Source organism: Phyllostomus discolor, chromosome 11, assembly GCF_004126475.2.
Source record: "Phyllostomus discolor isolate MPI-MPIP mPhyDis1 chromosome 11, mPhyDis1.pri.v3, whole genome shotgun sequence".
NCBI classification, from domain to species: Eukaryota; Metazoa; Chordata; class Mammalia; order Chiroptera; family Phyllostomidae; genus Phyllostomus; species Phyllostomus discolor.
Genome location: NC_040913.2, coordinates 55,982,857 through 55,998,376, shown reverse-complemented (window position 1 = coordinate 55,998,376; position 15,520 = coordinate 55,982,857). Strand labels below are relative to the sequence as shown.

General features: G+C 35.8%; 1 protein-coding gene across 1 annotated transcript in view; it reads right to left on the bottom strand.

Annotated features, from left to right (window-relative positions):
- Positions 1-15,520, bottom strand: part of ITGBL1 (integrin subunit beta like 1) — a 262,437-nt gene that overhangs the window by 143,514 nt on the left and 103,403 nt on the right. The window contains exons 3-4 of the mRNA XM_028526960.2: positions 13,562-13,708; positions 2,058-2,180 (exon numbers count right to left, since the gene is read on the bottom strand). Of these exons, the coding sequence (XP_028382761.1) occupies positions 2,058-2,180; positions 13,562-13,708 (270 nt within the window). The remainder of the gene's footprint in view (positions 1-2,057; positions 2,181-13,561; positions 13,709-15,520) is intronic.

Sequence of the window (15,520 nt, the reverse complement as noted above, 5' to 3'; positions counted from 1 at the left end):
TGCAACTTCAGGAAATTTATGTAAGGTGCTACATATTCAAAAATTACCTTGACATTAACAAATGATTATAAATCTATATTCTTCACACCTAAATTCTTTATATATTATAAAATCCAGTATTCAATTATGGTTTTCCTAAAACTATAATTGAGGTAGAGGTGAAAAAGAAAGGAAAAATTGTGTACAGCTACACTATTCACAAATGGAAAATAAGCAAATATCTTCATAACTCAAATGAAAATATTGTAACAAGGCACATTTGCATAATGGAGGTAAAATATAAGCTTCAGGACAATACACATTCCAAACAATAAACATCATTCTTTGGTTTTGTGTAAACTGATAAAGCAAGGAAATCTCATTTTAAATTGCTTCACCGATGGGCTGTAGAATCATCTCTCAACAGATTGGTTTCATGTGAATGACAGGTGGAAAGATCTACAAGCCCAGTCAATGTCATCCCTAGAGGATGTTTGCTTAGAGCTGGTGTCTGTGGTCAAAGACTGCACCATGAAATTGCTTAAGCCTCAAACATATGGAAATATAAGTGAAAGGTTGAGAGATAAACATTTTCTATTGTGTTGATTCAAGTAAATGTTTACATTTACACATACAAATAGACATTGCTTTGGTGGTCTGCATCAGACAATATTAGCCCCAACATGTTCCCTTCCTCTTCTTTTCTGATCTGTAATAATTGGAAATGAAACACCAGGAAGACAAATACATAATATTTGTGAGTGGATTTATCTAATTGTTCTAATTATCTTGGACTGAGCCCTTTAACAAAATTCTCTGAGCAGTATGTAGTTTAGGATTGGCTTGGAAAAAAGAATATACTAGTTTGTTTTATCCTGGAGGGTTCACCAGTAAGTAAACCAGAGAGAAAGAACCAAGCAGACCTAAAATAAGAGTATCTTCATGACTACAGGGATTGAAGCTATAATTTATTTTTGTAAACAAACAGACATTTTGTCATATATTATTGACACTTTCTCCATGGTCCATCCTCTGGTTCCTCCTCCTGGCCCCATTTGTGCCTGATCCTCCAAGAAAAATACTCTTCTGAAATTATCCTGCATACAGGACAAGATTCTATGGACTGGAATCTTGTCAAATATAAATGAAATAAGCAATTGCTTATCAATGGAAAGATGATCCCAGACTAAAACAGATTATAAACAACAGAGAAGAATTTACCTAAACTAAAAGGATTCTCACTGCTCTCTACTTTCCTCTCCTGCATCAGTCACAGTTGCAAACTGAAACTCTGGGAATATGCTTGCAGATAGGGAAGCAGAAGAAAAGGAACACTACATATGGTGAGGGGGGTATCTCTTCATGGAGCTCCCTACTCCTGGGCACTGATGCAGTTCTTTTTGGTGAGAGGTCAAGAGAACAGCCTTTGGTGTTAGACAGACAGGGGTATAAATTCTACTAGAAGTGCTGGGTAAGTTACCTAATGAATGTAAAGTATGTGTTGTGGTTCTTGGCACTAGCAAGCATGCACTCACTGGTGCAACAGAAAAAAATGATGTTAGTAATGGTGGTGCATAGAAAAGATTATGAAAGATCTCATCTAAGTGTATGTATTGGGGAAGTGAATAAATTCTAGGCTAATAATCCTATTGGCCTCATGTCCCCTACAACTGTACTTAAAAAACAATAAAAAAAAGACATGAGACTATTTAACAATTTATGATTTAAAAGGGAAAAGAGAATACAGTTAAAACATGCAATTGAAAGATTGGGAAAAAAGAGACAGTAAAAGCTGTTAAGGTGAACAGACAAGATGAAGTCCAAATAGGACCACTTCAGAACTATGTAACATGACCTGCTTGCCATGTAATCTGGCTCTATTAGGCAATAATCTGATTGTACATTTAAAAAATATGTTACTCTGAATTCCTCAGTCTAAATTTCCTTATATAAAGTGTTTTCCAAACAGGTTCAAACTAAATTAGAAAACTAGTACATAAATTTATAGAGCTAAAAGTACAATGAAACAAGTGAAAAATAAAGTATTTTATTAATTTCTGCAAAGTTAATACACATACCTCCACATATTTCTTCTGTTTCATCATCTATGCACTCTCTGTCATCACACTCACAAAATTTACCATAAACAAGTCCATTTCCATCTGAATTATCACACTTACACCTGCCACAGTGACATGTACCTAAATCATAAAAACAGAGAAAAATTATTTGTCAAATGCATATGAATTATAATTAATGAATTTAACCTATTTTACAGAGAAAATTCAAATCAATTTAATATTTAAATTACATACTTCTGTGGGTATGATGAGATAGATAACAAGACATTCTTTCTTGAGATTATTATAGCACAGAAATTATATTTTCTAGCACAGCTATTATGATTGCCTTCCATGCTTTCATAGATGTAAATCTGGCCTCCTAAGTGCAAAGCTGCCTTATACATGCCCATCCAATCTATGCATAAATGAATACCTTCTGATATAGCTGGCTCTAAAGTAAACTAAAGCAGAAAATTCCAAACTTTGTGAGGAAAGTAACTTTGCTTATCTTCCTCAAGGGAATTTACTCAATGTTTTGCACAATATTTGAGCATTCTATTTATATAATGAACATTTATGGAATTCACTATCAAATGCATAAATGAAAAATGTAGATGTCCTTAATAATTTCATATCTAGAATATTAAACTAATACACATATTCTACTGACAGGGGACCAGAGAGGTTTTCTTAGGCATAGAGATCGAGGACCTCATCAAAACTGTAGGGCAGTTCAGAGTGATAGAGAGGCGCCGAAGTCATCTGGTCTATCACACACCACATACTCAGCCAAGCTTGAGGATTTGACTACAACCTCAATGAGAGTCATTTCACTGACAATAAAACAGAATTAAAATGATACTGAAAGGTAGAATGTTTATTTCAGTAACTTCTTTTTTAATCCTCATTTTTCAATTTTTAATTGATCATCACAACATTTAATATAAGATAATCGAGACTTTACCACTCACAAGACACCACCATAGACTCTAGAAATATAACAGAAAATCAACTCAGGCAAATCATCCTGTCAGAGTTTTATATGAGCAGAAGTCAATATGATAAAATAAATGGAGAAATGCAAAGTGTTGCATAAGTACCTAGCAAAGGGATTTAACTGAGACAGGGAGGTCAAAGATTGGGTCCCTGAACGCTGAAAACCAAGTCAAAAAAGATGCTAAGAGACATGAGAGATGGTGAAGAGGCCTGCTTTCAGCAAAAGATGACAGCAAAGGCTCTGTGGTGAAAGAGAAAATAAGAGGAAAAAAATGAACACAGCTAGAGTGCAGACAATGATGTGAAAAGCAGCATAAAAAGAATAAGGCAATTTAAAGTGTAGTTTATGAAAGCCTTTTTTTAAACAAATTTTTGTTGTTAAACTACAGTTTTTTGCCTTTTCCCCTCACCTCTCCCCACCACACCAGCCAAGACTTATGGAAGTCTCGTAGTTCATGTTAAAAATTTCCAGCTGAAATCTAAGAATAATAAGAAGCCACAGAAATATTTTTAGCAATAAAGTCATGTAATCATTTATGAATTTTTATCAGGTTATTCTAGTTGTCACATGGAGAATAAACTAAAATAAGGAAAAAGTAAATATGAAGAAATAGTTTTTACATCTGTCTGCAGGAAAGAAGATAGAGGCTGACCAGCGTGATGGTAGTGAGTTAAGAAAGAAATAAACACATTTTTTTTAGAATAATAGACAGAACTTGGTGACTGATTGGGTATGACTTTGTGAAGAACAAGGAGGAACCAAAGATAGCACTGATACTTGACTTGAGCTAGTGGACATTGGAGATTCTATGTGACCTACTGGAAAGAGCATGGATTTAGGACTAAGGTAGACTTGTAACCAAATTCAGGCTTTACTCCCCACTAGCTATACCCTTTTGAGATCATTATTTTTATCTCTAACTTTAGAATTCCTTATCTACAATATCTATCTCATAGAGCTTCTCTGAGGACCAAGTGATAAATATATCACCCACTAATTTTTCTAAAACACTAGTGTGTCTAGTAGACAGAAGGTTTTCAGAAAAATGTGGGTTCTTCCTCTTCTCTCATTAAGATACCTAGTATATTAATCATATGCCCAAATATTTCTCCAGACATTTTATATTTAAGGACTCCACAATATTCTGTTTTCATACCTTCTGCATGATTCTGTTACCCCAGTCACTTTCCATTTGCTATTACCTGTAAGACTTTTTTCTCACACAATTACATATAAATGGGTGATTTTTCAGAAATTAAGCTTGTTGTTTTTCTTTCCTGAGAATGCACACATGAATTTTACTTTTCTTTAACTCATTTTCTTGTGTTTTTTTCCTGAAAACTATTTAATTTATTAAATTTTAAAATCAAATGCTATAATTTGTGTTATTGCCTCATCTCATTTTTTAAAATTATCACCCTTCTGTTAGGTAGGATAGATAGTAAACCAAGGTAGAGAAGAGGAAGGAGACAGATCTCATCCACTAACTCAGCAGTCCCAAGCTTGGTCCAATAATATCGCCTGGTCCAATAGTATTTCCAGGTGTTCCAGCATTGTATTAAATGCAATGTTAACATGGGAGGAGGGGAGTCCTTGAAATTCTATGTATCATTTCCACTACCTAGGGAAGAAAGCCTTTGAAACTGTTTACTTATCCCAAAGTCTGGAACAAGGCAGTAGAGGGGATCCACCATGATCAAAGAAGCCCATAAAGCAACTTTGGTTAATTGTCTACCTCTGTTCACCATCTGCTTTATGAGGGAGTTCTTAGTGCTTACGTAAATGGTCCATAAATAACATTGGGTAACTGCCTCAACTTTAATTAACTGCCGTTTATCATGGATCTGTTTTACAACAAGGTGACCAAACATAGTAAGGAGCAAGACAAGCATTCGAGCTAACAGACCCCCATGCACACCTACATTTAGGTAGTTCTGTCCTCCCAGGCGAAGATGGCATCACATTTATCCACCAATCAATATGTAACTCCCTCTCCTAATCCTACCAACTATGTAAGTCCTCAAGACAAAGGACCTGATGCTCTTGCCACACCTGTTCCTACTGCCCTTACCTTGCCCTGCCCTGAACCTATGTCTTTTAACCCCTACCTCAGGAATGTCTGTTCTCTTCCATAAGAACATTATCATTAATAAACCATGCTTGCATGCTAATAGACTTGCTGATCTGTAATTCTTAACTGTGTTGGCAAGAAGAACCAAGTTTCTCCTGTAACACTTTTATATGTTCACACTTTCACATTTATTCATGCTGTCTCTCAATCACACACATACGCATTATTAAATTTTCTTGTTGCCCATTATATTATTGGCAAACTAGTAGGTGCTATAGGAGATAAAAAGATGAATAAAATTAAAACTAAGTAAATCCGAGTAGTCGGGCCCCACAATCCCAGTGGGTAGGTTGAGGTCTGCTTGTACCCTCTGCCAGGAATCCACCCAGAACTGACACAATGCCAGTGGAGGAGGGATTGGTGCCAGCCAGTGCCCCCAGGAACAGTGGGAATGTGACTGCCCTGTGCTGTGTCCAGAGCATCCTCTCTAGGCTCCCAGGGTGCCGGTCAGGGTTGGCTGCAACCCCAAACGCACCACAAGGCTCGCCCAATCTTATGAGAGAGATGCTGTTAACACCCTCCTTTTACATCAAAGGAAGCAGAAGCTTAGCAAGGTGACTAACTTGGAGAATGGGCACCCAGAAGGAGAGAGAGAATTCTGAACTTCAAACACTAAGCCTTCTACTTTATGGCAGAATGCTTCCCAGCAATTCCTGTTCACCAGGCTTTTTCCTCTGTTCAGTTGGGAGGGAGGAATGCTGCCAGCAGGGTGTGTGGACTCCTGCCAAGGACAATTGTCTGCAGTTTCCCAGATGCAGAGTATGATCATCAGATAGGCATGTTCCAGTGATTTTAGCTTCAGAGCTTAGAAACAGAGTAAGGGCCACTGATGCCATAGAGAAAAGATAAGCTGAGATGCCTCCAACATGGAATGTGATTTCTGGGTCACCTGGCTTGATGTCAAGTTTCTGGAAGGTGCTTGCTGAAATGTACACAATGGGACCCCTCTGGACCTGTTGATGAACTGAGAAGAGGCAGAAGTGGTGCTACAGAAGTTGATTACCTTCCCCCTCTCCCAATTACTATGCAGCTATGGGATGGGGATTTGATGGAAGCAAGGATATGGTCTCATTTGGCTTACTGACATTTGGCTCTCTGTGAAGACTGCCTGTACCTGTCCACATTTGGGTCACCTCCATGTGGTCCCAAAAAGGATAACTGACTGGCATTCTCACATGACCAAACCCTCCATTTCTAGTAGGCTCTACTGAATCTGGTATGGCACAATGTGGCAACAAGTTTTTCTTTATGGCTTTGAGACAAGCACCACCTTTTGAGTAATTCCTTTATTACTAGTGAAACACTTCTTAGTGTTAGAATCACTTATTTATTTAACCAATGCTTATTGAATGCCTGGTATATGCCAGATACTGTTCAAAGTACTGAATATAGAGCAGTGACTAACATAGATGAAAATAGTACCCTCTAACAGACATGAAAGTTCTGGGTGAAGTCACAGGACATAGGCAGTTGCTCTGCATGAGGGGGTGCTATGAAGTTATCCCCTTTGAACAGGGTGTGGGCATACTAGTTGTTCAGGCAGGATGCTACTCAGCATCTCCAGTGGAGAGAGCAAGGAGACAATGAACACAGACACAGTTCCTTGATTCCCTAAAAAATCAAAGGGATATTGAGATAGACTGTGGCTTGGCTGTGCACCTAGACCAGGACAAATGGGAAATTTATGACTGGGATGTACCAGGGTGTTCACCTGTAAACAGGTAGAGATGTTGAAAGAATGTCCCATTTTCAAAGTGGCAAAACTAAATAATTGCTGTGAAACTACCATAGCCTTGTGGGTAGGGAGGTACAGAGGTTTTATTATTATGCTACATGACAGACCCACTGTGCACTTGTTGCTTTCGAGAGCAAAAGTCATCAGGGTCTACTGTGACTTTCTGACCATAGCCGTGCTCCATGTTTCCCATCTGTTACTATCCACAGGTGTTTGGTCAGTGTTTCCCTCTCTTTGAGGCTATCAGATGGGCTGACATCTGATATGTCAGCAGCTTTGTTTTCCCCACTGATTGCAAGCTGTGACCATAATGCACTGCTGCAGCCTTCTGGCCATGCCGAGCATGTGGGAGCATGCAGAGAGGCTCTGGCACCAGAATTATCCCACCAAGTATGAGAGGGGCTGTGGTTACTCAAGGCCTCTGGTCACTATCTCCTCTTTTCATGCATGTGGTGGAAAAATGGAGACAATTTTTTTATTCCCACCTGTTCTGAAAGGGATTTATAAAATGCCACAAATGGATGGAACTGGAGAGCATAATGCTAAGTGAAATGAGCTGGGCAATGAAAGACAAATACCATATGATCTGACCTATAATTGGAACCTAATCAACAAAACAAACAAGCAATCAAAATATAACCAGAGACATTGAAATAAAGAGCAAACTGACAATAACCAGAGGGGAGGAGGAGGGCAATAATGGGGAGAGAAGGGGGAGGGTCATCAAGGAACATGTATAAAGGACCCATGGACAAGTCCAAAGAGGGGAAGGAGTGAAGATGGGGGGTGGGGCAGGGAAAAGTGGTGGCAGAAAAATGGAGACAACTGTACTTGAACAACAATATAAATAAACAAACAAACAAACAAACAAACAAACAAATAAAATGAAACAAAATCAAGAATAGAGACCAAATGGAGACAAAGGGTAGAGATAAAGCAGAGCTTGAGTCTAGAAATGAATACAGCAGTCCACAGTTTTACTCTCCATGGTTTCAGTTACCCATAATCAACCACAGACTGAAAATATAAAATGCAAATTTCCAGAAATAAATTATAAGTTTTAAACTATAGAAAAAAAATAAGTAAATCCTAGAACAGGAAGAAAGAGTTAGATGATCAATAACTTATACAGGGGGTGAGCAAAAATATGCTTACAGTTGTAATACAAAATAAATAATATGATAATCAATAAATAATAATATAAGAATAAACCCTTTGTTTCATGTACTCACAACTGTAAACCTGCTTTTGTCAATGCTGTATGTGTAGCTCTCAGATGATGCAAAGGCATTTATAATAGATTTGTGACTTATACTCTATAGAAAGTATAAACCTCAGTCTTAGTCTAGTTCTGTGAAGAAGGAGAGGCATAATAAATGAGTAAGTTCTATAGTTGGTGCTTGACACATAGAATTTCAACAGGTGGAGATGAGGAAAAGACTTGCAATGCTGGGGAAAGAGATTGAGGAAGCTAAGATATAAGGATGGAGAATTAAAGGACAGTGAATCATCTGATCTGAAAGAGGTTTCGTGAAAGAGGTAGGTAGAAGGCAGATAGCAGAAGGTCAAGAATATTGATAAGTAGCAAATTGCAAGTGACTAAGGTAACATAATTTATCTATTGAAATAGATAGCCTCTCAAGGCTTCATGGTTTGGGAGCAAGATGTAACGTAGTTAGACTGCATATAGAACTTATTTTTTGGAAAGATGGGAAGGAACAGTCTCTGTCTCTGTATTCTACAAGTTCTCACTGACATTTTCCACAAGCAGGTTCACTCTCATCTACACATTAGAACCATTCCTCACTGATGTGGGAAGTTTAGAACAGCTCAGAGACTTTCTGTCTCACCCACCAATTCACAATCAAGGCTCCAAAAATGGCATATGGAAACCCAGACAAAAGTGCCAGACACCTGTGTTAATGCTATGTCATACTGCTTCTTTTTCTTGGTTGACAGTAACTCAGTTTCTAGGATTGGTCTTCTACTTTGTGTTAGATTAATTTAGCTCTGACTTATCATTCTGACTGATGTATTTGTCTCTCTCTAGGATGATTTCCCAGTCTTGAACATTAGCTTATACCCCTGTGCATTTGAATCAAGCTCCACTTCATCCTGCAAATTGTGCTTGATTTTCTAAGCCCCTACAGAGTCTGGAGACTCTGGAACTCTGTTACCCTGGCTCCATGTCAGTCTGCCCTTCAGCCTTATGCCCCATTCCATTTACCTCCTTTTCCCCTCCTGCTCCAAACTACTGTTAGCAAACCACACTTTATACAAAGTGGAAAGGTTAGTAGAGAAAATTCATAGACTAATGCAATTTTGGGGGAGTGGTCCTGAACTGGGCTGTTAGAAATAAACATTAAAAGAAAGAGGTGAGAATGAGATTGTCGAAGTAAACTGGAAAAAGTTAGAACACTAAAAGAGAAAAAAATAGATGTAATACTGAGCATGAATTTATTTTATGGCCCAGAAATCTCACCTCTAATAATTTACCCTAAATATACACCTCCAAAAAAATGAAAATACTAATTTATTTATGTATTAATATTTACATTTCAAACAGCAGAAATGCCTAAATTCTCAAGCATGTAAAATTAACTTATGTCACCTATATAGAGTTGAGTCTTATGAATTTGAAAAAAGAATGAGGAAGGTTTCTTTGTACTAATATGGAGTGAATTCCAGAGTATAATGTTGAGTTGCAAAGCAGAGTGCAAAAGAACACTTATAACATGCTACCTTTTACATGGAAAAAACAGAAAAACTGAAAAATAACACATATGTATTTCCCTTGACCAAAAGTGAGCCCATATACAGATAAAACAGAAAGCAATAAAGATTAATTACATAGAAGATATAAGGTGAAGCAGGATGAAAAGTTTAAGAAAGAAAGTAATGATTCACTGAGTAAATTTTTTGTGTGTGAAGTTTTGACTTTGGGAAGAATGTTAATGTTCCATATATAAAAAATAAAATGAAATCAGTGAAGACAGAAGGGAAAAATCCCTAAAACTGAAAATGATATGAAATAAGCTCAATTATATTTCAAACAAGTACCATTCATTAGAACACTAAAGGGTAAGAGAAAAATAAATTCAAGTCATTTGTGAATACAGTATTTGACTACATACCCCAATTTTGGGCATAATTGGGGTGGGGTAAAGATGACAGAGGGGTAGATTGCAAATCCTGAAATTTTTATAGCTTTTTTTTGTATAGTGGTATGTATGAAGAAATTAAAAAATCAGTTTCAAATATAGTGAGTAAATATGTTGATGTTGGAGGCAAAATAGAATTCTCACTGTGGAAAATGAGACATCTAAATATGGAAGGGAAAAAACAAGAAATAACCATGTGGGAATAGATTGGAGTTGGAAATATTGGTGTAAATTCATGATTTTAAAATATTCTCATGTGTGTATACACATGCATATATATGCACATGCATTTATATGCATTTGTGTATATATATGCATATATATAAATAATTTATGCATTTAGTCACTAGCCTGTTGGCAGAAGAGGCCACCTCTAGTAGATATAAGCATTTCTAGTGTTCATAATTTTTATTCTAGTACCATTTCTCACTAAAAGAAATCAGGATCCTTAGAAAAATAGTTGATTCTTAAGCCGATGCAGGGCAGGAAATATTTCAATATGACTATGAAATATTTTATTATGTCTGAAAGTAAAGAACTGCTAAAACAAAACAAAACAATGGAGACATGTCACTAGGACAAAACAACTAGTTTGAAGAGGTTCTGGCAGTCCAATCTAGGTCTATAATCTGAGCACCAGAATAATTACATACAGTAATGAATAATAAACTATTGAAATTATGAAAATTGTGATCCTGGTTTGATAATAAATAACTAGGCAAATGAATAATTGTTAAATGAGTGGAGACTCTCATTTGTGGTAAAATGTTGAATGCTAACTGGTAAATATGAAAAGAATGTTGGAATTTAGAACTTATCATTTATCATTCATAATTATAAACAACACCAGATTTGGTGAGAGTCACTCATGGATGGTAAATTGGGATATTTTATGAATTTGGATATCTTATGATTTCAAAGTGATTCCCCACAAACTGCTTATTTCTGACAACAGTACAATCAGTACTAACAGAGCTCAGACATCAGACAATATCTTAACCAGGTGATCAAAATTAACCTCACCAGTGACAGCACACAGATATCATGTACTTCCAGATGACACATCCTGAGAGCACATAATGATCTGTCTAGTATTTCAGCTAAGAATGTGTAACATGAATCTAATCATGTGGACTTATCACACAAACCCAAAATAAGTGAAATTCTATTTTTAAAAAGTTGGGGACAATTTTCTTCAAAAATCACCGATGCTACAATGCCATCATCTGTGGCAATTGTCCAGATTAAAGGAGGCTAAAGAGAGACGACAACTAAGCATAACACTGCCCCTGTAACATTAGACTGAATCCTATACAAGCCTGGGGCAAGAATTATAAAGTACATTGGTGTGTCCATTGAAAAAAATGGAATATGAATGGTCGACTACATAAAAGTATTATGATGTAACACTGATAGCGTTAAAAATAGAGGGGTACAGATATCTGAGAAATATGTTTTGTATAGTATTAAATGTACTTATCTATCAAAAAAGTCTATAAATTTTCTCCTTATAAATATCTAAGGTAGTGAATCACATGTTTAGATTACTTATGTTGAAACATATTTGGGTCCTAAGCTAACCCATATTTGTTATTAATGTATTATTTTAAAAATACCCTGAAATTAACTTGGAGATAAATAAACAAATTTTAAAAAAAAAAGCCCTCACTGATATGGCTCAGTGGGTTAGTCCCATAAAGCTAAAGATTGCTGGTTCAATTCCTGGTCAGAGTACACGCCTGGTTCCCAGTTCCAGGAACTGGCTCTAGTTTTCAGTTGGGGCCCTGCAAGAGGCAACCAATCAGTGTTTCCCTCACACATTGGTGTTTCTCTCCCACTCTTTTCCTCTATCTAAAAACAGATAATTTTTTAAATAAAAAGTACAGTCTTTATAAAAAAGAAAAATAAAAAATAAAAAAAATAAAGAACAAAAACAAACAAAATTCAAATTTTATTATTTAACAAAGTTTGGAAAACAGGAAGTTTTCAAAACAAAAGAGAGTGTTGGGGGAAGGAATGTGTGGGTGCAAGCATGTTTGGAGGGATGGGTGTTATGAACTGGAAGTAAAGAATCCTACTGAGAGAAAAGGCTGAATTGCTGAAAGAAACAAGAATATCAGTAAACACAGAAAGTGACCTGACTGCTGAGACCATTTGTCAAGGTTCCAAGTTGGTCCACTCACACCCTGCATTGGGTATGGCCTTAATTCCCACTAGCAAAACAACCTCATTGCACTTAGTCTGCACAGAGAAATGTGTCACAAAGAGTGTGGAAAGGTCTTAGTTCTGATTGCAGGACTCTATTAACATAATAACCTTCAGTAGGGAAAACATTCATGTGGTCAAATCATTGCCTATAGCAGGCAGAGCAATGGTTCACACCTCTTGATCAACATAAGAATTACACAAAGAGCTTTAAAATCCCACTATGGTCCAGACTACACAGTAAGACAACTGAGTCATAGCACCTAGTTTAGGATAAGAGCATTCTCAAGTTCAACCAAGTTAAGAAAAACTGACTTTGAGGCTCCATATGCCCAAATGTTAAGACTTTAATTATAGTAATGCTGGCTGAAAAATCACTGAAACCAAAATGGTAGCTTTTATTTATTTGTTTGTTTGTTTGTTTGTTTAATTGTTGTTCAATTACAGTTGTCCCAATTTTTCCACCTTCTGTTGCTTTCCCCTGCTCTCCACAGTTTCCCTGCTCTCCTAGTCAATCCCCACCCTGTTATCTATGTCCATGGTCCTTTATACATACTCCTTGACTAGAACTTTTTCCCTTTTTTCCCCTCATTATCCTCCTCCCCGCTCCATTCTAGTCATTGTCAGTTTGTTCATTATTTCTAAGTGTCTGGTTCTTTTTTGCTTGTTTGTTTTGTTAATTAGGTTCCACCTGTAGGTGAGATCATATGGTATTTGTCTTTGGTACCCTAGCTTATTTCACTTAGCATAATACTAATAGGGTTTTGGCAATTAATTTTAACAGCTTATCTGTAAATTTCTAAAAATATATTTTAAATGATTTCTGTGAGATATAAAAATATTTTGGTCAGACAAAAAATTTTGCTGTCATTATAACTTCTATTTAATTAAAAAGGTTTGGTCCTATTCCATACTAAGGTATAAATTTGAAGTACCTTTGATCTGTAACAGGAAATAATTAAGTCAACTTATATAACATAAATCATTTTTCAAGGATTTAATTCAGCATTCAAAATCGGGGTTTACAATTTATATCAAATGTTATTAGGGTGTTGTTTCCAGTGAATATCTTACTTGAAGGAGGCATTTGGAACAGCTGGAGAATATCAAACTTTCCCTCCTCAGAAAGATGACATTTTTTCTATTGATTTATCTGAATTTCACTTCTAAAAAATATACTCAAAAGTAGTCTTATTTGGAAGTTCAACATTTCTCAATGTCTATGTATTTACACTAAAAACCAAAATTTGATTATTTCATTTAAGAATCTTTGCAGGATAAAATTCTTACCTGCATTAGAGCAGATGATATCTTGAGAATTCTTGCACATCTGGTTACTTTTTTTCTTTGTCAGATCACAATTAGTTGGGTACTGGCAAGCTTCCCCAGACCATCCTCTGTCACATTTGCACTTTCCACAGTCACACTTACCATGGCCTGAGGATTTAACATCATATCAGTTAGACCCAAATTGTTTTAAAATATTGTTGTAATTAAATGCCTTAAGGGTAATGTTGATTCAAGGTTGAACTATAATAAATTTAAACACATATATATATTACAGTGACAGAAGTGTAATGCTATTATTATATACAGTATAAAGGAGTATGTAAATTTTATTTAAATAATCAATTTTGATAAATCATACTAAAACATTTATTTATAGAGACATTAGGAGAGATAAATCAAAACTGTAATAAACCACATCAGAAAATTTAGCACAGGAAATGAATACCCACCTAGTGCCTCCACATTTCAGAGACAAAAGCCCAGTAAAAATTATTTCTGTGTAAGTACATTTTATAACACATAAAACTATAAACTCTGCATAAAGAATTTTACATGAATTTCCACTAAATGAAACTTTAGCCTCATATTTATTTGAATCTAACTTATTGTTAAAATGTACAGTTATATAAATACCACCTTGGATAAGATTGACATGAAAGTTTAGTATATATCTTGCTTCTCAATGAGGAAATTTGTTTCAACAATCAAAAGAATAATCCAGTATTCATCTACCATCATACAAATTTCTCAAGCTTTCATGATCTCATATTAACATTTTGCTGTTTTCATTGTCGTGGTTATTAACTTTATTAAATCCTTCTTGATGAAGCCTACTAATGTTTTCATTGATTACATATTAGTCTGACTGAAGTGCAAAACAAGTACAATCCTGATCTTTGTCCTCGAAGAATTTACAAAGTTGAAACTGATACACAAAAAGGATTGTTTGTCCGACCTTGTGTTATGTTGAGCAATATAGACTACGACCTATAGAAATAAAAAAGGAGAGACTTCTTGGACTTTCCTGACCTTTAAATAGGCCTTGAAAGGGGAGGAGAGTCTGAATGCGTTGCAGGGAGAGTATTCTTATATTACTCAAGATAATAATATTATGGCTTAATGCCTCAAATTCATAGGCCACAATGGAATGCAATCTTTGATCTGGTGCCAACAGTTATTCAAAGTGGCAGCCAAAATCCACACAATGAAGTCCAGATGGTCAGTCAGAATGAATAGCTCAGAGGGATCCCTTTTAGGGATGTTCAGCATAGCCTGCATCTGTGATTGGCTACGACTTTAAAACTCTTCAGTGTGTGACCCAGTCCATGTAAATGTTTCTATTCCTGTTGCATTTTTCAAATTAATTATTCTATTTTGCAAACAAATCCTTTCATGCCCCCTTAATTGCAATTTACTTCATCCAGTGCATACTACTCTATCAACATTGTGTGTCCTTGTCTGGTCCTACATAATAATGTTTATCTCAGCCAATTTGGAATCATTTATAAACATAAGTGGTCTTTCCTGCCAACCATCCAGTCTATTTATAAAAGTATTAAGCCAAATTCTTGAAGTAGCTAACACTCTTTTGTAGATGAAGTGTATTGGTAACTATAAGGACTCTTTAGCAATATTAGTGTGTTATCTTGAACCACTTTCATAATTTGAATATCAGCTATTTCTTATGATTCATCCCCATAAAAAGATTCCATACCAACAAAGGTAATGGAAATTATTCAAAACATAAAGAAATATGGTAGTAATGAATTGCTTAATCTTGAATAAAAGAATAATCAATACTTGTTTTATATTGGATGCTACACCTTATTTGGAGATAAATACATAATTTTTTAGAAAGAAACTTATCTTCAGACTATTTTTACTCTTTATGCACAGTTAGTAAGAGCTTTGCAGACCTCAGGGGATAAGGTTAGTATATTGTCATGGTAATTTCCATCA